The sequence below is a fragment of the Sus scrofa genome, chromosome 13 (assembly GCF_000003025.6).
Source record: "Sus scrofa isolate TJ Tabasco breed Duroc chromosome 13, Sscrofa11.1, whole genome shotgun sequence".
Classification (NCBI taxonomy): domain Eukaryota; kingdom Metazoa; phylum Chordata; class Mammalia; order Artiodactyla; family Suidae; genus Sus; species Sus scrofa.
Window position 1 is genome coordinate 136,826,860 of NC_010455.5, and position 21,555 is coordinate 136,848,414.

At 40.7% G+C, this 21,555-nt stretch overlaps 1 protein-coding gene and 1 long non-coding RNA gene across 5 annotated transcripts in view; one reads left to right on the plus strand and one right to left on the minus strand.

Moving 5' to 3' along the window:
* The window catches only part of LOC102157484, a 33,359-nt gene extending 26,167 nt beyond the window's left edge, over positions 1–7,192 (minus strand). Inside the window, exons 1-2 of one of the 4 annotated variants that reach the window (XR_001300526.2) lie at positions 7,076–7,163; positions 6,559–6,657 (exon numbers count right to left, since the gene is read on the minus strand). This is a non-coding gene — a long non-coding RNA (uncharacterized LOC102157484). Of the gene's footprint in view, positions 1–6,558 lie in introns of all 4 variants that reach the window. The other 3 variants (XR_001300528.2, XR_002337871.1, XR_001300519.2) reach the window with 3 other exon arrangements.
* Positions 7,244–21,555, plus strand: part of HACD2 (3-hydroxyacyl-CoA dehydratase 2) — a 99,462-nt gene continuing 85,150 nt past the window's right edge. The window contains exons 1-2 of the mRNA XM_013982376.2: positions 7,244–7,477; positions 10,030–10,147. Of these exons, the coding sequence (XP_013837830.2) occupies positions 7,323–7,477; positions 10,030–10,147 (273 nt within the window). The 5' untranslated portion in view covers positions 7,244–7,322. The remainder of the gene's footprint in view (positions 7,478–10,029; positions 10,148–21,555) is intronic.

Sequence of the window (21,555 nt, forward strand, 5' to 3'; positions counted from 1 at the left end):
AAGCTGCCTTCCAGACAGTGTATCTATCAGCCTACACATTCAGTAGCAAAGTTTAAGATTACCCATGTCCTGGAGCTCCCATGTTGCAGGGGGTTAAGAAACCAACTGCAGTGGCTCAGGTCACTGCAGAGGTATGGGTTTGACCCCTGGGCCTGTACAGTGGGTTCATCTGATGTTGCCTCAGCTGCAGCTCAGATTCAATCCCTGGCTCAAGAACTTCCATATGCCATGGGTGCAGCCATAAAAAAAGAATACCCATGTCCTTACAGCCTTGCCAACAGTTATTATTTTTATCTCTGACATTATGAAGAAGAAAAAAGAAGGCATCCTATCTCATTATTTTAACCATCATTTGTTCATAAATATGACTGATCGTCATTGGTGTGTTCAGAAACAGGAAATGAATGGCCTGAAGCTGGTTACAGAGTCATCAAGTACTAAGGCAGCTACCTCACAGTCTCTCAGAGGGTCTCCTCTCTCCACATCTGCTCAGGTCTCAGTTTCCCCAAACTCAAACTCTCAAAAGAATAATGTGATACAACCTTTTCATGTTAGGTCACATCACTGGCCATTCCATGGGATAACTTGAAGTTTAGAGTGGAACTTACACTTTGAATCCTATCACCCACCACTGCTCCTTTTCTCCAGGTTTTTGTATGATAAGGAAACTAGGTCAATTCAGGAAGGCGGGGAATGACCTCACCATCATCTCCAATCTGGCCATTAACACAGAGCCTTATAAGGGTATGTTTTCAGGTGCATGGCCACTCATGAAGTCTGCTAACATGTGGATACCCACCTTCCTGAATTGAAGACAGCCTGGCCAGTAGCACAGGGCTGATCAGAGTTACATCCCTGCCCCCATTCCCAATTAAGGGCAGAGAAACTAAAAAAGAGAGAATGACGCACTACAGGGCAGAAGGAAGAGTCGGCCTGGCTGCCTTTCAAGTCAATGACTCTGTGCACAAACTCTCATCCTCTAGTTAAAATACGGCACAAAGAATTTCACAGATCTGAGTCACATTACTCTTTCCTCCTCCTCGAGGGGCCAGATATGTTTATTTCTGATATACCTTGTGATAGGTGTTTTTCATTTTTGGCCACTCGGTATCTAAACACACTGACTATTTGGAGGGAATTTCAATTAAGACCTTGACTCTAGCGTAACACAGAGAAGTTAATGGCAGTTCAGAATCTTTCCAGAACTGGTAGAGAAGCAATAATGGCAGCCTCCAATGTCCAATAGTGGCTATGCTGATGACAGAAGTTGTTGGATACCAACCAGATTCTTCCTGTGTATTGATTTAGTCTTTATTTTTAGATGCATTATTTCCCTTGGCTCCTGTCAATGTTCCAAGCCTTATTCTTCAGCTTTTCCATCAGTTTTGTGAGCTAGCCAATGTCCTTTCAACTGACTCCTTTTCTCCCTAACCAGCCAGTATTGGTCTCCACTGTTTAGGAAGCTGGAAATCTAATTAGTACATAACCTTTTTGTATGGAAGATGCCTTTTTTACAGAGATGAAAAGGTGACAGAGAGAGGTGCCTCGCCATCAGTTGTTCCTGGGTCAGGTGCCTAGCTCCAGTCCAGAAGTATCCACTATCCTGAATGTGTGACAAACTTGTCACTGCTTTGTTGTATAGTCTTACCATCCATCTAGGCATTCCTTTCTGTAGTCAGAGGGATGAGGATCATAGGATACAAATACAGCCACTATAGGTCTCCAGGGCTTTGCCTCAGCAGCTTCCCTTAACATCTTTATTATGCCCAGATTAATTACAGCAGATTCTTTGATGATCATCCTGATGCAGACCATCATATTTCCTGCTATCGGGATTACTCCTTATTTTTATTTTATGTCATGAACATGTATTTGGCATATCGAGCATATCTAACATATAAAGTATAAGCAAAAATGCCCAAAACATAAATATACATCTTAACGAATTATCACTAAGGGAAAACCTATAATAACCACCATTCAGGTAAAAAAATAAAGTATTTCCATTACTCCCCTAACTTCTTCCCCTGCCATCTCCCGATCCCTGCTACTTGTCCCCTCTTGGTCATAAACTCTTCCCTCCCCACTATCCATTAACCACTATCCTGACTTTTGTGATAATAATTTCTTTGCTCTTCTTCATTTGTTTTACCACTTGTGTATGAATCTCTTAAACAATATAATTTCATTTAGCCTGATTATGAACTTGAAATGAGTGAATCATACTGTATACAGCCTGTGCCTTACTTCTTCTTTTACTCAATATTGTTTGAGATTTCTCCATGTTACAACTAAATAGAGCTGCAATTTGTTCATTTACATTACTGTAAAGTATTCCATTTTAAGATATCTCACAATTTATTTAATTATTCTACCATAGATAGATGTTGTGTTGTATTCAGTGTGGAATTATAACTAACAATACTGCTTTGAATATTCCGGTATATGTATCCTAGGAGCTCTTTAAGGATATCAACCTGGCATTAGAAAAACAGTCATGGGGTATGTGCAGCTTTGACTTTCCTAGATAATGCCAAACTGTTTTGCAACATGAATGTACCAACTCACCTGGAGTCTTTCTGTTTCTCCATACTACACCTCCACCATCAACTGGTGTTATCAGATTGTTTCATTTCAGCCCATTCTGGAGGATGGCTAATGGTATCTCACTGTGGTTATAATTTTCATTTCCCTGATTAATAAGAGGTTGGGCACTTTTTGCTTATACTTTATATGTTAGATATACTTTATATGTCAATTTGCATACACTTGCTGATCATTTATACTTTTTCTTTGGTAAGGTTCCCATTCAAGTCTTTCACCCATTTTTTCAATGTGATTATCTCTTACAGATCTGAAGTTTTCATATGTTGTAAAGACTAGTCCTTTATTAATTACATGTGTGGCAAGTATCTTCTTCCACTCTGCACCTTGCTGTTTTTTTGGCTTGTTTTATGCTATCCTTTGATGAGCAAAAATCCTTTATTTTGATACAGTCAAATGTAGCAATCTTTTCATTTATAGTTGGTACTTTTTATATCTTGCTTTAAAATTCTGTCCATAACTTTGAGGTCATGAAGATATTCTCCTATACTAATTCTAAAAGTTTTAAATGTTGACTTTCACATTTTAAGTCTAGAAATAATTTTTGCATATAGTATGAAGTTGAGAATTTTTTTTTCCCATATGAATATCTACTTGATTCAGCATCATTTCTTGGAATGTCCATCTTTTCTCTACTGTCATACATGACATCACTATATATGTGTGGGTCTGTTCCTAGGCTCTCTATTCTGTTCTATCCATCCATCTGCCACCCCTATGCTAATACTATGCAGTCCTAATTACTATAATTTATAATAAACCTTGATATCTTGTAGAGCAAGTTCTTCTAACATCTTGGCAGTTTTTGGACCTTTACATGTCCACATAACATCTCAGTCTGCTTCTCAAATTTGACAAAAAATCCAAACAAACAACAAAAACAACTTAGTGAAATTCTGATTGAGATTGCATGCAATTTATAAATTAACTTGGGGAAAACTGCCGTCTTTAGCTTTTTGTCTTTCAACCTACGAACGTAGTATCTCTCCATTTATTTAGGTCTTTCTTAACATCATCCAATCATGTTTTTCTCTACAGAGATTGGGATATCAGCACAGAGGCCATGTAATTATGCATACATGTTTAAAATTGTTGTTTTCCTGGTAAACAGATCCATTCATCATTATGAAAGACTTCCTCTCTAGAAATGCTTTTGGCTGGTTATAATATGGATCTATTAGCTATATGAGTTTTCAATTGCTGCTGTAACTCACTACCGTGAACTTAGTGGCTTAAAATAACACAGTTTTATTAACTTACAGTTCAGCAGTCTGATACAGGTCTCACTGGGCTAAAACCAAGATGTTAGCAGGGCTACATTTCTTTCTGAAGGCTCTAGAGAAGAATCCATTTCCTTGTGCTCTCCAGATTTTGGAAGCCTCCTTCCTCCATCCTCAAAAAGCCAGAACCACCATATCTCACTCTTTCTTCTGTAGTCACACCCCTTCTGACTAACTCCATTGGGTTTGATTCTTTCTCTGCCTCCCTTTTAAATTACAGGGAACCCACCCGGATAATCCAAGAAGATCTCATCTCCGGGTCCCTGATTTAATCATGTCTGCAAATCTCTTTGGCATGGAAGGTAACTTCTATGGCCTAAATGTTCCATGACCACCCCCCCACACACCAAATTCATATCTTGAAATCAGTGGCATTAGTGCCCAAATAAAAAGGGCCCTGGAAAACTCACTGGATTAGTCTCTCAGCCCAGCACTGGCATCAGCATTTACTTCAGAGAAATCCTGGCTTTTACTTTTACTAACTGATGATTGTTCTAGTTTCAATGTACTATTCTTTACCATTACCAGCACAAGCCCTCTCTCCATTTCTGGTTCCCACTTTGGAGATACCCTTTACTTTCCTGCAAATTCAGCAATGGTTTTAAAAAAGAATGCTTATCATTTTTCAAGTTTTTCAATTTCACAGGACTCTAATGAACTCTGCTTGTGTCATGACAGTCCTAAGTTCTGAAATAATTACTTTTGCTAGAGAAACCATGTTTGATCCAGACTGAATCATACTGTTAAGCAATGTGTCAGGCAATGGGGGTGAAAAACACAAACAATTCAAACAAATCATTACCACCAAGAAAATACTGTTCTTGTCTTATAAAGCCTGTAGTCTAATGGGGGAGAGAAAGAGCACAAGTAAATATAAAATTACTATGGTCTATGTCATGAGAGGAAGTACACTGAGACCGCACAAAGGGGTATAATTCCAGAAATTCAAGGAAAATGATGGAGAATTTAGATCATAAGGAGGAAGGTAGGATGGAGATCATAGGCAGAGGGAATAACATGTTCAAAGTCCCTGTGGCAGAAAGGCTCATCACTCATTGGAAGACCTAAGATAAAGCTAGGATGTCTAGGGAGAGCATGGTGTGATCTGAGACTGAAGTAGGTAGGGGCAAGACCACACATATTAGTCTAAGTCACATTGTAAAAGCCATTTCAATATCTTAAGAGGGTTGTGGGGAGGAAGGTAGCAGATGTGAACAAGTTTGTATTTGGAAAAGATCGCTGTGACTATACTGGAGATAAGAGATTGGAGTTGGGCCTAAGCGTGTAAGAAGATACGCTGAGTTTTAAATTGATTTCCAACAGACAGAGCTTTATGCATTCCTGCCTCCGCTTTCCCACTAAGTAGGTTATATTAGGGGAAAAAAATCAGTTAAATGAATGAAGCAGCTTTTAGATGAGCAATGATTTGCTCTGCAAAATGGCTCACTTCTTTCCTATGCAAAAAATTTTCCCTCTGATCAGTCTGCAACTTGAGTACACCAACTTGCTCTTTAAAGAAGTCAGAAAAAGCAGGCAACAAGGTCTCTGAACAATCCGTGGGGCTTTAAGGATGAGACCTTGACAACTTTATTTATTTTTGTCTTTTTTAGGGCCACACCTGCCGCATATGGAGGTTCCCGGGCTAGGGGTCTAACCTGAGCTGTTGACACCACAGCCATAGCAACTCCAGATACTAGCCGCATCTGCAACCTACACCACAGCTCAGAGCAACGCCGGATCCTTAACCCACTGAGTGAGGCCAGGGATGGAACCCGCAGCCTCATGGTTCCTAGTCGGATTCGTTTCTGCTGCGCCATAATGGGAACTCCCCTGACAACTGTTTAGTTGCTACATTTCAGTCTCATGGTTCTAAATACCATCACCACCCTGATAATGCTCAAATTTATACTTCTAGTCCACACTTCTTCCTGGAACCTCAGTCTCTAAATCTAATTGTCTACTCAACCTTTCCATTTGGACGTCTAATAGATTTCAAACTCAACAAATAAAAACAAAATTCCTGATTTCTACCTTTAAAATAGATTCTTCTACAACTCAATTATTCCAACTTACTGATAATGTCTTTTACGTCATACTCCACAATATATCAACAAATCTTGTCAGCTCAACTTCTAAAATAGGTCCAGAATTCATTTCCTTTTTCATTACCTCAATTGCGACCACTCTGGTCCAAACCACTATGACTAGGGCCTGGATTACCGCAACAACCTCCTAACTGCTAACACTCTTCACCAATACATAATTATTTTCATCTGGCTCTCTCTAGATAACCTCTGAGAGATCCAGGATTTTTGAAGTCTTTTAGTGCCATGAACCCCAGGTGCAACCTTGTATATGCTCCATAAATACTTGCTGGAAAGCACAGACATGTGTTTTATACCACTATATGCTCAATAAGTAATTTAAAGAGTTGTTTGACTATGTGAAAATCGGTGATTAGGAGACTTTTACAACCCCAAGGCCCCCAGAACAAAGCAGTGATCCAGGAAAGTAGGGTCAGCTGCTTGAAGCAGTTTCCATAAGTTGTCCCAATTTCCGTATGCAGACAGGTTTTCCGTATAAGCCAACATCCCACTATTTTGGGTCACTGTGTGTGGAAAGCCTCTCTCTTCACTCTGCACCTCACCCTTAGCCAACCTCACCCTTGTCCTACCTGGCTACGGGCGAGCCCACGCAGCTTCAGGTTGGAAGGCGCACTGGGGGACCCTCGAGGCCTTCATGGATGATACTGGATCCTAGGCCACACGGGCGACTTTAATTGGATGGGAAAGAGACCATACTTCTCATTGACCTTACGCACCGCACAAGTAGCTTTAAAAAGCCAGGGAATAAACCTGCGGAGCCTCTATCTTCAACCTGGCCACAAGGTGAAGAAGGATCGGTCCCCTCGCCAGCTTCTGGGAATGATGGGAAGTCAAATCAGCCTCAATAGCCCTGACCCATAATGGCAGGTTACTCAAACCGCAAGCAGAGGGGTGAACATACGGCTATCGCCAAGAGGCAAGAAAGGGGAATGAAAACATCATTTTCTTAATCTAACTTAAGGTGGGAAATTACGGGAGACAATAACCCTGGACCACCAAGCAGCTAAAAGGCAGTAAATTCCAGAGTGCGCAAGGGAGGCCAAAGGCTGCACTGACCTAACCCAAGATGGCCCCTGAGGTTATTACCGGGAGTGCAAAAGAGCGGGCGATTACCCTGATCCAAGATGGCGGGGGTGGCTGAAGCGAGCTGCGGGGCGGGGAACGCCAGGAGCATCTTTGCCCTCCTCCAAGATGGCGGTCGTCGTGGGCGCTGTCCCTGGCCCCGCCCCGCGGCCACGGCCCCGCCTTTCCTTCACCCCTCCCTCCACCCACTCGCAGTGCCCACTCCTGGAGGTGGTGCTCGCGCGAGGAGAGTCGGCTCTCGGCACTTGACATGGCGGCAGCGGCGGTGACTGCAGCGACGAAAGGGAATGGGGCCGGCGGGGGCCGGGCCGGGGCCGGCGAAGCCAGCGGCTCACGGAAGAAGAAGGGCCCGGGGCCTCTGGCCACGGCGTATCTGGTCATCTACAATGTGGTGATGACCGCGGGGTGAGGCTGGGGCTCAGGAAGGCGGGAGAGAGCCTGGCTGGGGAGGGGGCTCTGCGGCCGGCAGGCTGAGCGGCGCGGCTCGGTCCGCAGCGCGCCGGGTGTCTCCGGTAGCGGATGTTCGAGTACAGACACCTGGGCGCTAAGGGCAGCCGAGGCTGAACCCGCCCGAGTGCCTGCCCCGGACTCTTGCCTGGGCCAGGGGCCGAGCAAGTTCCCAGCCACCGGGCGTGCCCTGAGCTGGAGTTCCGGGGCTTCTTGGGGGATAGAGAGGTTTCCCAGGCGCTGGTCCGTAGGGCCTTGGGAGGACGGGTGGGCTGGCCACACGGCAAGGTTTGGGGGGCTGTGTGCCGAGCTATCCTGTAGCGCGGAGAGCCCAGGCGGCAACTCACGAATGTCTAGCGTTCCCCCTAAAGTGGGTGGAGGGAGCTCTGGCTGCAGAGTGACCATTTACTGAGGCGGCTGTTTTCAAAATCCAGGCTGAGCTTTAATGTGGAAGAAAGGTGGTGGAAAAGCGTTCAAAGTTTTTGCCCAGTGACTTGAGCAGACCTGCTTTAGAGGAGTTTAGACTTTTTGGGATGGACTGAGGTAGGAAAGACACTGGAAGGCAGTGGTACTGGGAAGGAGGGGAATAGACCCTGGAAACCGATTTTACCCCTTTCACTGTTTCTCATTTAAGTCCGTCCCCTATCACAGCGAGTTTTTAGTTCTAGTTATGGCACCAACTAGCTGTGTGACTTTGGATAAATAATTTTATTTCTCTTGGCCTCTGTTTTTTCATCTGTATAAAGACTTGAGCTAAATGATCTCCAGGGTTCCTCCAATTCTTTGATCCCATGATTTTCTGTGAGGAGATTCACAGAATCAGACTGTTTGTTATGTATTTTTAAATTGTATTCATTTGTAAAAATTTTTAAACATTTATTATGAAAAATGTCAAAATTGAAAGAACTGTATAATGACCATCCAGTTTTATTTTAAAACTAGGTAATATATTGGCCAAGTGCAAAATTCAAAATATATGCAAGGGCATACTGTGAAAATCTTCCCTCTCACCTTCCCTTCCACCCAGAATACCTCCCTAGAAGGCGGATCGTTTTTTGTATCTCTTACTCGTACCAAGCAAATCTGTATACATTACCTGCACACACACTTTAAAAAAAAAACAAATGCTAATGTCATGTTTTAGCATTTCACCACCTTTTCACACACACACAAAACATCTTGAGAGGATCATAGGCTTTATTGCTAGTATTAGAAATAGCCGGTATTGCAACCTAGGCTCAGAGAAACTGTGACTTGCTTGACTTGTTTGAGCTCACAGAACTTGTTAGTAGGAGATGTGGATCTAGAATACATTTCTCTTAAAGGCCAATAAAGAAATATTACAGATGCAAGTTCTCTGTATCACACAAATGGTTACAGAGTGAGTTTAAGAGAATATTCAAGAGTGTGTGTGTATTTATATTTATATGTAAAATTCTTGTCATTTATCAAGGGCATTGATGAGAACACTGTGTGGGAGAAGAATTTTAAGGTACATTGGGAAAGAGGAAAAGAAGTCCTTATTCCTGAGCCATGGAGATAGAGAATAGGGTGCAGGCAAAGAAGAGAAGTTGGGGTTGTGAGAGTAAAGTAAGCTTTTTTTCTTGGCGCTAGTGCTGAACCGGTTACACCATGAAGAAATTCATCTCTTGCTTTGCAAACTTTCGTTTGATATCTTCGTATGACAGTTTGTAGAAATAGCAGACCACAGCATGCCCCATTGCCTAGTACACACACATAAGTAAATCTATTACTGCCTTCATAGAGACATACATTAATAAAGGTCCATTCATTTCATTATGGAACTTACAAATAAAAAACTACAAGGCCTGAGACATTTACTTTGGAAGACAGAACAGAAATGTAATGTTCAGAGTCATGCCTAAATGCTTCCCTGTTTTGTGTTTTGTATTGGTCTGGCTTTCTTTACTGAATTGATTTTGGGAAACTCAGCTAAAAACCCTTTTGTTCTTTTTTTAAAAAATAGCCGTTTATTCATATGTCATTTTCAGTCTTTTAAAAGAATAGATTTTTAAAGTATGAGTCTGTTCCAGTGAGATACTCATATCGTTTAAAATCTTCTCGCCACCTTGTTATTATTACAGACCCTTTAACCACACAAGGCATTTAAACTTTTCCTTTAATAGTTTTCTTTTCTTTTCTTTTTTTTTTCCTTCTTGTCTTGGACTTTCTGGCACCTAACTGCTCAAGGATCAGTTTAGCTTATTCCCTTCTTTTTGGCCTTGTTCTCAACAGGCAAGGTTGCCAAAAAGCCTAGCTCCAGATGGGTGAGGTGCCACTGTGCTTTTGCAAAAATTCCTCTGGGTAGGGTGCTTTGATGGTGCAATGTTTCAGTGCCTTATGTACAGCTTGGCATTTGACGGTAAAGGTTGATAAATCTAGCAATATCTCCTTTAGCACCATTAGCAATATCTCTTGTTGCCCAATCTTTCTGTTATAACCCTACTTAACTTTTTTTTTTTTTCTTTCCTGATTGCTCTTTTTCTTAGGTGGCTCGTTATAGCAGTTGGCCTGGTCAGAGCATACCTGGCTAAGGGTAGCTATCATAGCCTTTATTATTCCATTGAAAAGCCTTTGAAATTCTTCCAAACTGGAGCCTTGTTGGAGGTGGGTCCTGACATTGGTTGTTGTTACTAATTTCTATTGTAAAATGAAAAGCTGCTAAATTATATTGAAATAGCCATGTTTCTGTTGGATTTGCTTTAAATGTTGAAAACTTGCCTCCTAGCATGCTATGTGTAATGTTGACACTTGGTTTATCTTTTTGACATTCTAGGTAAATAAGATTTCATTTAACTTGGAATATATTTTACATTCAACTTGTATTGGAAATCAAATGAAACAAGCTTATATTAGGATTAAAAAAAAATTCTAGGGACATCCTAAGGATGTGATAGCAAACTCAGATATTCCCAGGGGCCACTCATTAATGGAAACAGGAAAATTGGTGAATGGAGGGTATCAGGAGTGATAGATACAAGAAATCTTAGAGCCTAAGAGCCTCCAAAAATTTTTTTAAACAATAGCTTATTAATTTCCCTGCATTAAGAGTAAAGTATAAATCCAGTCCTGCCTCGGTTAAGTATATATTAGAATTTTTGAGTTGCAAGTGACAGAAACCCTTCAAATTATTTTAAGCAAAAAGGAATTTTCTGTCTTCTGTAGTTGATAAAAAGCTATAGAGTTAACTTACAAAGTCAGAGAAGCCAGCTTAGGAATGAGAACCAAGGATTTGACATTGCCAGATCTCTTTCCATCTGTCATCGTTTCTTCTCTCCATTTCTCTTTGAATGTTGGTCTTAGGCTCTCCTACTGCAGATTGCCTTCTCCACATGGTGAGAAACCAGGAGAGAGCTGATTTTTCTCAGCATCAGAGAAGGATTCTGGGTGGCCTTACTTTAAGCAATCACTCTTGCCAGTGATGTGAGATACTTGATTAGCCAGGTCTGGGGCACATACCCATCCTTCCTGCCAAGGAACTATTTAGACTTCGTTAATGGAAAAGAAGGAATGGAATTGCTTTCCTCCTTTGGGCACACACAGTAGCTGCCATGGTTCGTTATGGTGAAAAATCTTCAGGTTGCACAAAAGATCTGGTATTCAGCGTCATTTCACTTAGCCTCTAGACCAGGCCCCTCATGACATTTGGAAGGACAAGTTAAGAAAAAAACATTTAGGAGTTCCACGGTGATGCAGTGGTTTAAGAGTCTGACATTGTCACTGCTGTGGCATGGGGTTCGACCCCTGGCCCAGGAACTTCTGCGTGCCACAGCTGCAGCCAAAAAAAAGCCATTTATGTTCATGAAATAAGATGTGTTACCTCACCCTCTCACTTTTCATTTTTAAAAGCAGAGAGTTGTAGTTTTAGGGGTGTTTTTTCTCTCAGCAGAAATTTCAATACGGTCTATACTTCCACGTTTAAGGCAGATGGTATGATGAAATGAGCTTCCAGGTGGAGAGTGGAGTCTGAGTGCCTTTATTCTAAGCACAACTTACTTTGTGAATTTGGACATGATTTATGTCTTATCCACTTCATTTTCTCATTTGTAAAATAACCAGGTTAAAGTAGATTTGTAAAGCCCCTTTCTGCCATAACAGTTTGAGTTTGAGGAAATTTTAGCAAATCCTAATGTAGGCCATACTTTAAATTTAAAGGCTTAAATTTTTTTTTTTTTCTTTTTGAAAGGAGTAGTAATAAATAAGTAGCCCTTATCTCTCAGACCTTTGGCCAACACAGTTCTGTCAAGCTACAGCAAAGCGAGTTTGGGGTCAAGACCATCAGAAACTGCCTCAGTGCTTGGCATACTTCAATAATTTAATAATTTGAAGGGAATTCTGTCTCTGTAAGACTTGGTGATATTAGAGGGATAATTTTTAAAATTTAAGAATATCTTAGGGAAGGTAATGACATTAAATAGTGTGATCCAAAATCCACTCAAGAACCAAATCTTGGACTTGGAGGGATGAGCCCATTTTTCCCTATAGAATTTCTACTAGGCCTTTAAGAAAATATTTTGGAGTTTTGGTTTTATCTCTATTATCCCCATTAAGAACCAATTAGGTGACAAAACCTGGATTGATTTTGGGAAAAGAACTTTGCAAAAATGAATGAGGACTCCACAGAATATGCAGGGAATTAGCTTTGCAGATAGTAGTGATGGTGGCGGATCCCTCAACCTGGGACGAGAGAGGAGATGTACTAGAACTGCATTTCCTGAGCTGTCTGTTAAGGAATATTTTATTGCCTTGGCTAACCTACATGGTATAATACTTATATGTGCTTAGTGTTGTTTCACCGTGGATCGGTTGGTTGTCCTTGTGGGAGTTATTAGTGCTTGATAATAAACCTTGTTTATAGGAGGGAAAAATGAGTCCAGGGAGGTCAGCTAGTCACATATCTCTGTCTGAATATCCTGAAGAATGGTCTTACTGGTTATTGTTTAGTAGGTTCTGCGGGAGTTTGCTTTAAAAAGAAAGATTCTTGTTCTCAAGAAAGTTCGATCTTCTTATGGAAATATAACACTTTGCTCTTAAAAAAAATTAAAAACATTCACTAAGTGAGTGTAAGTGGACATGCCGTAGTGTAACGCATGAAGATAATTTAGTTTCTGAGGAATTGAAATGATCCTTTTGCAAAATGGGTGTACAGATATATGGAGTTTGTGATGCTATAATAATACAGCTTTTTAATAAAGTAGAAATCCTAACTTCTTCCACATACTCATCCAAGAGTGTCTTGAGTATTTTTTATAGATAATTTTTCAAAATATTCCACAGATGATAATTAAATAAGTATGTGTTCGAGTCTCTGTAATGGGTGCTGTGGAGGTTGAGCCCTTGCTAATAAAGATATTAAAATCCTATTGGGTAGATATTAGGGTTATATATCTAATCCTAGACTCTTGGCTGGAAATTATAAAAATCTCCTTAACTGACTTAAACTGTGAGGGGAATTTATTATAAGTATATAGTATGTCCCATGGAATCCAAAGGTAGGGTCGCTTCTGGGCCTTAGGAACAGCCTGGAATCCAGAACTGGAGCACCATAGGGAACCCTGGAGTACTTGCTCTTTCTCTTATCTCTACTATGCTCTCTCTATTTCTCTGATTCTTCTCTTCTTACAGAATGGGGTATTTTGGTTTCTTAGTCCACATGGCAGACAGTGGTACAGAATACTCCTAAGATTGTAGTTCCTGCAGTCAGCAGAGCAGCTAATTAAAAACACTCTTTATTTCTGTTTCTATATTCCTGGTGAAGAGGCTCATTTGTCCAGCTTGAGTCAGGTGCCTGTTCCTGGACCAGTAACCTATAGATAAGAGCAGGGTCACATTACCTGTGTAAACATTGGAGGGAAGGGACAACTTCTAGAAAAGTGGTGCTAGGCAGCAATCCCAAGAAATATTTTCCAAAGTATTGAAATGCAGTACAGTGAAGATGATAACGTATGAGATGATTTATAAATTGATAGGAAGTAAAATACTGATAACTTTGTGGGCCAGCAGATCAGGGTGTGAATAAATAGCGTGTCCTGAGTTGGATCTTGAGTGATCCTGAGAACTAATTAATGTAGGTAGCAAAAGCATATTTTTAAAATACCATTCATAGATAGATAAACTATGTATCTCTACACTGTAAAATGAATGAATTACTGGTACTTGTTCTAGCGTGGATGAATCTTGGAAATATGCTTTATGAAAGAAGCCAGGAACAGAAAGCCACGTGTTGTTTGATTTCATTTGTATGAAATATCAGAATAAGCAAATTCAGAGATAGAAAGTAGATTAATGGTTGCCAGGGGTTGTGGGGAAGAAAGAATGGGGAGTGACTGCTAATGGGTACAGGATTTCTTTTTAAGGTGACAAAGATATTCTTGAATTGGATGCTGGTGTGGTTGTACAACCTCGGGAGCATAACTAAAAATCACTGAATTGAGCACTTTAAATAAGTGATTTTTGTGATACGTGAATTATCTCTCTCTTTTTTTTATGCTATTAATCTGTAATGAGCTGTGGATAAGTTTTTCTTTTTAGTTCATTCTTTTTTGGGGGGTCCATGATATTCATGAGTAAAGACAGACTCTTATCTTTCCAGCTTTGTTAAGAGTTGACCTAAAGATTAGAAATTAGTAGACTGACATTATGCCACTATAAAATTATTTCTAAGAGAAGTTGGATTTCTAAATATATTTAGTTAGCATAAGATTATAATTATAGGAAAAACACTTTCAAATACATGTAATTGGAATGTGCCTCTGTGCTTGATAGTGAGGGTGTCAGCAGGTTAAGGACTGCTCTGCAAAGACACTAATTGTTGAGACTGATACAGCCCATCTTCAACCTGTGTGCATTACTCTGTCTCTTACCTGCTGCTGTGCATCTTGGATTATCTAATGGATCACAGGCAGTCCCTTTCCTTCTCATTCTTTTCCATGTTCTTGTGATGCTTGGAATCGTCTTATCTACAGAAAGAAAGAAAGTTTCATTTGTTATCTTTTCCTAGAATTGATTTAGGGCTGGGTCTGAAACGGCAGAACTGGCTCTGGAGAAGCAGTGAAGAGTCTGGTTTGACTCATTCCTCACCTCACAACTCTCTTCATTCAGATCCTTTAATGAAATATTTAGGAAACTGATTTTAGATATTTCTCTAAAATAAAGCAAAATCTTAAGAACTTGGAGTGTCCAGGAGTTCGCAACTAGTATCCATGAGGATGCAGGTTCCATCCCTGGTCTTGCTCAGTGGGTTAAGGATCCAGCATTGCTGAGAGCTGTGGTGTAAGTCACAGATGTCATTCTCATCCTGCATTGCTGTGGCTGTGGTGGAGGCCGGCAGCTGCAGCTCTGATTCGACCCCTTGCCTGGGAACTTCCATATACCAAAGGAAAAAAAAAAAAAGAAGACAGCTCCCATCCTGCTTCCCTGCCAGTTTTTATCTTTTTGCCTCAAATACTGGAGAATTTTTTTCCCACACAGGTACTAGGTGCTTGGGTTCTGTGGTGTTAGTAATATAGTCGTATGCTTTTAGTCGTATGTTAAGTTTGCTTTTCTGAACTCATCTGGGAACATACCCACCCCCTGTCATATTTTTTTCTCCTTGTGGAAACATGCTGATTTCTCAATAACTTTAAAAAGGAACTTTCGCAACACAAACTCTATGCACGTTTTAAACTACCTTTATTCTGAAGACTTGCTTTGAGAAAACAGACTTCTAAAAGAGACTTCTGAAAAGCTAGCTGAGCAAGTCATAGTAGAAGGATCTAACACCAATAGGAATGACAACAAACCCAGACAAACCTGCTCCAGAAACAATGTGAAAACCAGAGAGAAACAACTTGGGTGTAATTAATGTGTCACAACATTAGAAGGGAAGAGGGAGACTAGGAAACAGAAGTCCACCCACACAGGCCTCACTGCTTGACAATTCAAGCAAATGGAAGCAAATTGATATACAACTCAGAAAGGGTAGGTGGTGACTGTAGAAAGGCATATGCTGAGGTTTCTTATTAAAAGAGAACTAAAAACATCAGTGGATGCAGTTCAGGGCAGGAAGGAGGCCACGGTGAGGAGAAATAGGTGGTACATAAAGCGTCAAGAAAGTCAGGAATTCCTTGAGCCCCTGGATCCTTTAACTGCACTGTGCTGGGCTAGGGGTTGAACCTGCACCCTGGCACTGCAGAGACGCCGCCAATCCCGTTGCACAACATTGGGAACTCTGATAAGATCTTAAAATATAGTAGTAAAACAGCTTGGAACCTTGGACTTGGAAAATTAAAAAAAAAAAATTTTTTTTCATGAAGCTAAGAGAAAGCATTAGGCTCTGAATAACAGACCATACAATTTCTTATAGATGGAGACATTTTGAAAGCACCTACAAAAAATAATAGAACTTTGAGAGAACCTTATCAAAGGGCTTTGTATAGATAAGTAAAATGAACTAGATCTTTAGCACTATCCAGAAGAACTTTCTGCAGTGATGATGTTCCAAATGTGTGCCGCATGTCTACAGCAGCCACTGGTTACAGTAGCCATGTGGCTGTGGAGACTTTGATATGGGGCAGGTGAATCCGAGAGACTTGAGTTAGTTACTTTTAACTTAAATTTAAATAGGCACATGTGGCTAGGGACGGCTGCACTGCCAGCTTAGCTTTAGACCATGATACAAATTGCAGAGTTTCCATGTGGAATTTCATAAGAGATTTCAGATTTTCCCAAGGTAGAACAAAGTGAGAAGGAAGATAAGCAAAGGAACACAAACCTAGTGGTAGAAGTTTTATATCACAACAGAGTTTATAAACTTAATTCATAAGTCAACAATAACGAGAGTAATTATTAAAATACAGTGATGTTTTCAGGTTAGGGAAATCAGTAGAAAAAACAGCAAATTGCAGGTATTGGAGAAGGTATGAACGGATACCTATCAAACTGTTGCAAAATTCTTACGTCTGTGGAGGGATGTGGTATTTGAGGGGAATAAAAAGGAATTTCTGCTTTTTATTCTATGTATTTTGGTAGGCATTTACATATCAGTTTGTGAATCTTAAAATTAAAAAAAAGAAATACGTATGAGTATGTGACAAAATATAATACAAAACCATGTGTGAGGAAAATAAGATTTAAAAGTGTTTTGGAAAAGGAGAATAGACAGCTTAGGTTATCTCTTTTTTTTTTAAACATTTTATTTATTTATTTATTTATTTATTTATTTATTTATTTTTTGTCTTTTTGCTATTTCTTTGGGCCGCTCCCGCGGCATATGGAGGTTCCCAGGCTAGGGGTCGAATCGGAGCTGTAGCCACTGGCCTACGCCAGAGCCACAGCAACGCTGGATCTGAGCCGCGTCTGCAACCTACACCACAGCTCACGGCAACGCCGGATCGCCAACCCACTGAGCAAGGGCAGGGACCGAACCCGCAACCTCATGGTTCCTAGTCCCGCAACCTCATGGTTCCTAGTCCCGCAACCTCATGGTTCCTAGTCGGATTCGCTAACCACTGCACCACGACGGGAACTCCAGGTTATCTTTTGATTTAAAGTTAAGTACAGAATTTTACATCTGCTGTTAAAAAAAAAAAAAAAGAGAAAGACTAGCAATGACAATAAACTTATAGGATAATTGAATATAGCACAAGTGCATTGTTTCTAATGTGTATGTAAAGAGACACTTTATCAACAAAAAGTGTAGTGGTTTTTTAAAAAGCAAAATTCAACAATCTGTTGCCTATAAAATACTGACTTAAGCTTCCTAAAGAACAAACCAACCTCCCATGACCAAGCATATAAGAAAAGCAGGATGGTCCAGTCACAGCATTAGATAAAGTTGATTTTGGAGCAGAAGCCAAAGAAAAACTTGCCAAGTTTGCAATTTGTCATACAGAAGGAACATGGGAGACATGTGTTGGTGGAATTTGTTGAAGAGTGAGTGATTATAATAGAAAAGCTGGCAGAAATGGCTAAAGTAAAAACAGAATTGTACTTGAGAAGTGTCATAATACATGTAAAAGAACACTGGAGACAAGAAATTCAGGTACTAAGACTTGGTTTTGCCACTTGGTCTCAACCTCTCTGCAATTAATACACTGGATTAGGTGACATGGGCTCCCCCCCCCCCCAGTTTTAACTTCTGTGAGGCTTCAACATTTCACTATCAGAATATGAAAGTAAAGCAGATAATGAATTAATAAATTATAGAGCCAAATATAGCAAGAAAGGCAAAATTAAGCAACAGAAAAAGTAATGGTAATTAAGGAAATGTCACCTGTTTCCTCCTTTAAAAATGGATATAAAAGGATTTTGAAAATAGGTTTGGACTGAAACCTTTGAGGAAGCCCATTAAATACCCTCTTTTTCTTGCTTATCTTCTGAATGTTGGGAGATAACTCTAATTGCATAATAGGATCCTAAAAGTCACCTTTATGAGTGATAAGAGCCTTGCGGGAGGCTTTGCATTAGAGTGTGCAAGCCAAACAAGTTTGCTAATTGAACTCTAGAATTAGACTCGCTGCTTCACCTGTTCCAGGCAGCAGGCACCAGGGCAGCATGGATGAAACCAGAGAATTTAGGGTTCTCTGTGGAAACCCTAGGGTGGAGCTGTGTTGAGCATGCCTCATTTATTCTTCCCAAATTTACTGTTCAAATGAGTCATCCTTCCTTTCCCAAGTAATATGATTAACGGTTGGAGAGAGACCAGAAATATTTGGGAGAAAAGCCTTTTCATGAAGCCAGAGGAGATGGGAAAGGTGTTTTCCTCTAATCGTAATTGTCTGTAATCATCAGTGCTCTATGTTCATTGTAGCAAAACACAGCTGCAAAAGAAGAAAAAGCATTTCAGTCATAAACTCACTACCTAAAGATAACCACAGTTAACATATTTATGTCTGTCTTTCAAAGCTACCTGTTATTATATAGATAAGTTTTAAGGAAAAATGAAATCATATGTTAGTGTGACGGTTTTGAAAACGAACCAAATGCGGGTAAACATAACCCAAATCAGTTCTGGACCTCTCCACAATAACATGAGTGTGGTAGACATGCCTGTGGAGCTGCCCAGCTCAGTGGATTTTATCCTCTCTGGAAGTTTTCCCAATTCTATCACTACCCATAGTAGCTGCATCTCTACCCCTCACTCTGCCTCTCAAGGCCATAGCTGATTGCTCCAGAGGTGCACTCCTGGCCCAAACTAGGCTGGCCAGACTTTTCTCCCCCAAGAGTTTTGAACTTTGAGTTGAAAGAAAGAAATTGGGACTCCCTGTAGCTGAGTGACATTAAATCCATGAACTAAAGCTGCTTGGGTTCCTATTCCTTTTGAGACTTGCTAAACTTTTTTTTGGATTTTGTGGTTGTTATTTTACCTTGGATTGAAAATAAAAGGTGACTAGACAGAACGTGGAGGATTTTGAGGGCAGTGTGAAAACTACTCTATGAAACGATAATAGTGGGTACATAGCATTATACATTTGTCTAAGCCCATGGAATGTACAACAGCAACACTGAACCCTCAGCTATGGACTTTTAGTGATAATGATGTGTCAGTGCAGGTTCATCGATTGTAACAAACTGTGGGGGAGGCTGTGCACCGAGTGTATGGGAAATCTCTGTACCTTCCTCTCAATTTTACTGTGAACCTAAAACTACTCTTTAAAAAGTAAAGTGTTGGAGTTCCTGTCATGGCTCAGTGGCTAATAAACCCGACTAGCATCCATGAGGATGAGGGTTTGATCCCTGGCCTTGCTTAGTAGGTTGGGGATCTGGCATTGCTGTGACTGTGGTGTAGGCCAGCAGCTGCAGCTCCAGTTCAACCCCTAGCTTGGGAACTTCCATATGCCACAGGCACAGCCCTAAAAAAAGACTAAATAAATAAGTAAATAAAATGAACTTATTGCCAGATGAAATGGAAAGGGTTCAAGAGGAAAGAGATGTTTATGACTTTTTTTTTTTTTTTTTTTTTTTTTTAGTGTTTGTTTCTGTAATTGGTTGTGAGGTTATAGTTGATATCTATGGCTTCCTTCTTCAACTAGCCATTCTGTATTGCCCTTACCCAGGGCAGTAAGTGTGGAATGACCCAAACCTTCATTCCCAAGGAGTCTGAGTCTTTAGGCATTCTCCCTCTTTTTGATTGCTATAGTTTTCCATTAACCTTTACTATTGGAAATACCAAGAGGTACCTCAGAATATCCTGGGTTCCGTACATAGTCCACCTTGCCTCCATTTGGGTATGGCAACATGATATCCCCTTGGCATTCAGGATTGACCACTCCAACCACAGGTAACCTCGCCCCCTTTTTGCCTATTGGTTCAGTAGCATAAGTAAGGAACCCAAAATGGCCAGGTGGTAGCCTCATCTTACAGTAGAGTGGAACCATTGTTGTGTCACCTGGTGGAACCAATAACCTTGTGGAGACCAAAATGCTCCAAACCATTAGAGCTCAAAGTTGCCAGGATGGGAAGCAAAAATTCTTCAGTTGAGTTAATAGGTATAATAGAGTAGCCACTCCTACTTCTTCCCCTTGATTCTTGGACCTGTGTATTCTGGTTATGAAGAATACTGCATCTTTAATTCAGAGTATAAACAGCATCCTACAAAGCAGAACCCCATTCTTTCAAAGTCTTCAGTAAATCATTGTGCCTTTTGACTAAGCCAGGGATTTGTGAGTTAGGATGTGTGGTAAGATTGGTTGATTCAGTGGGCCTGAACCCTTTAATGTATGTGTTTTTGCTGTGAAGTGAGTTTTTGTTTTTTGTTTTTTTTCCAGGCTTTGCTTCATTACATATTTTTTATAATGATTTTTATTTTTTCTATTATAGTTGGTTTATGAAGTGAGTTCTTTCATCAGACACAATACTGTGTGGAATGCCATGATGATGGATAAGGCACTCTATGAGTTCATAGATGGTAATGCTGACAGAGACATTATGGGCAAAAAAGGCAAACGATATCTAGCTATGTGTTTATTCCAGCAAGGACAAACTGCTCCCTCCTTGATGGAAGAAATCCAGCGTTATCAACCTACCTTCAGGCAGTGTATTGTTCCCCTGGGGGATGGTGCTTTATGGGGCATTTAGCGTTGATCTGTGCTATTCGCAAATTAGGCACTCAGCAGAAGGGTTAACCAGGTCAGCCATGCTAAGACATAGTTCATGCTCTTGAGCCCATTCACAGCCTCCATTCTTGCCACAATTGTTCATGATCTATAGAGGAAACACTGGAGTGGCCGGAAAAGAGGCTAAGTGACATGAACAGAGTGTATCATTTTCTCCACCATAATTAAGGGTCTCCTTTACAGTGGATGCCTTGTGGTGAGCATTTACATAAGACAAATATTTTCTTTCTTCCTTTTTTTTTTTGCTTTTTAGGGCCTCACCCGAGACACATGGAGTTTCCCAAGCTAGGGGTTGAATGGAGCTACAGCCACTGGCCTACACCACAGCCACAGTAACTCCAGCTCCAAGCTGCATCTGTGGCCTACACCACAGCTCATGGAAGCATCAGCTCCTTAACCCACTGAGCGAGGCCGGGGATCAAACCTGCATCCTCATGGCTCTAGTCAGATTCATTTCTGCTGTGCCACATTGGGAACTCTGAGACAGGTATCTTCAAAGTCTGTGCCCATTCTAAGCGATCCATCCACATACTTCTTCCCCCACTCTCCTTGTCACTATCTTCCAATCCTGTTCCTTCCAAGTCCCTGAGCATCCAGCTAACCCATTAGCAACTGCTCATGAATGAATAAATCTGTACTTCTGGTTATCTCTCATTCCAGACACAGTGGAGAACCAAATGTACTGCTCAAAGTTCTGAATATTTATGGTTGGTAAGGTACAGATCTCAAAATCAGTAATATATGTAGTATACTATCTCTGGAGCCTGGCTACCTGTATACAGTTTCTACCAGTTTCATTCATGCCCTAGTCTTCTGCTGGTCTTGGAGAGTCTCCTGGAAACATTGGGGTGGGGGTGGGGGATTGTGGCTCATCGGGGGAACATAGACACTGGTGTCAGATACATGGGGGAACCTTACGTG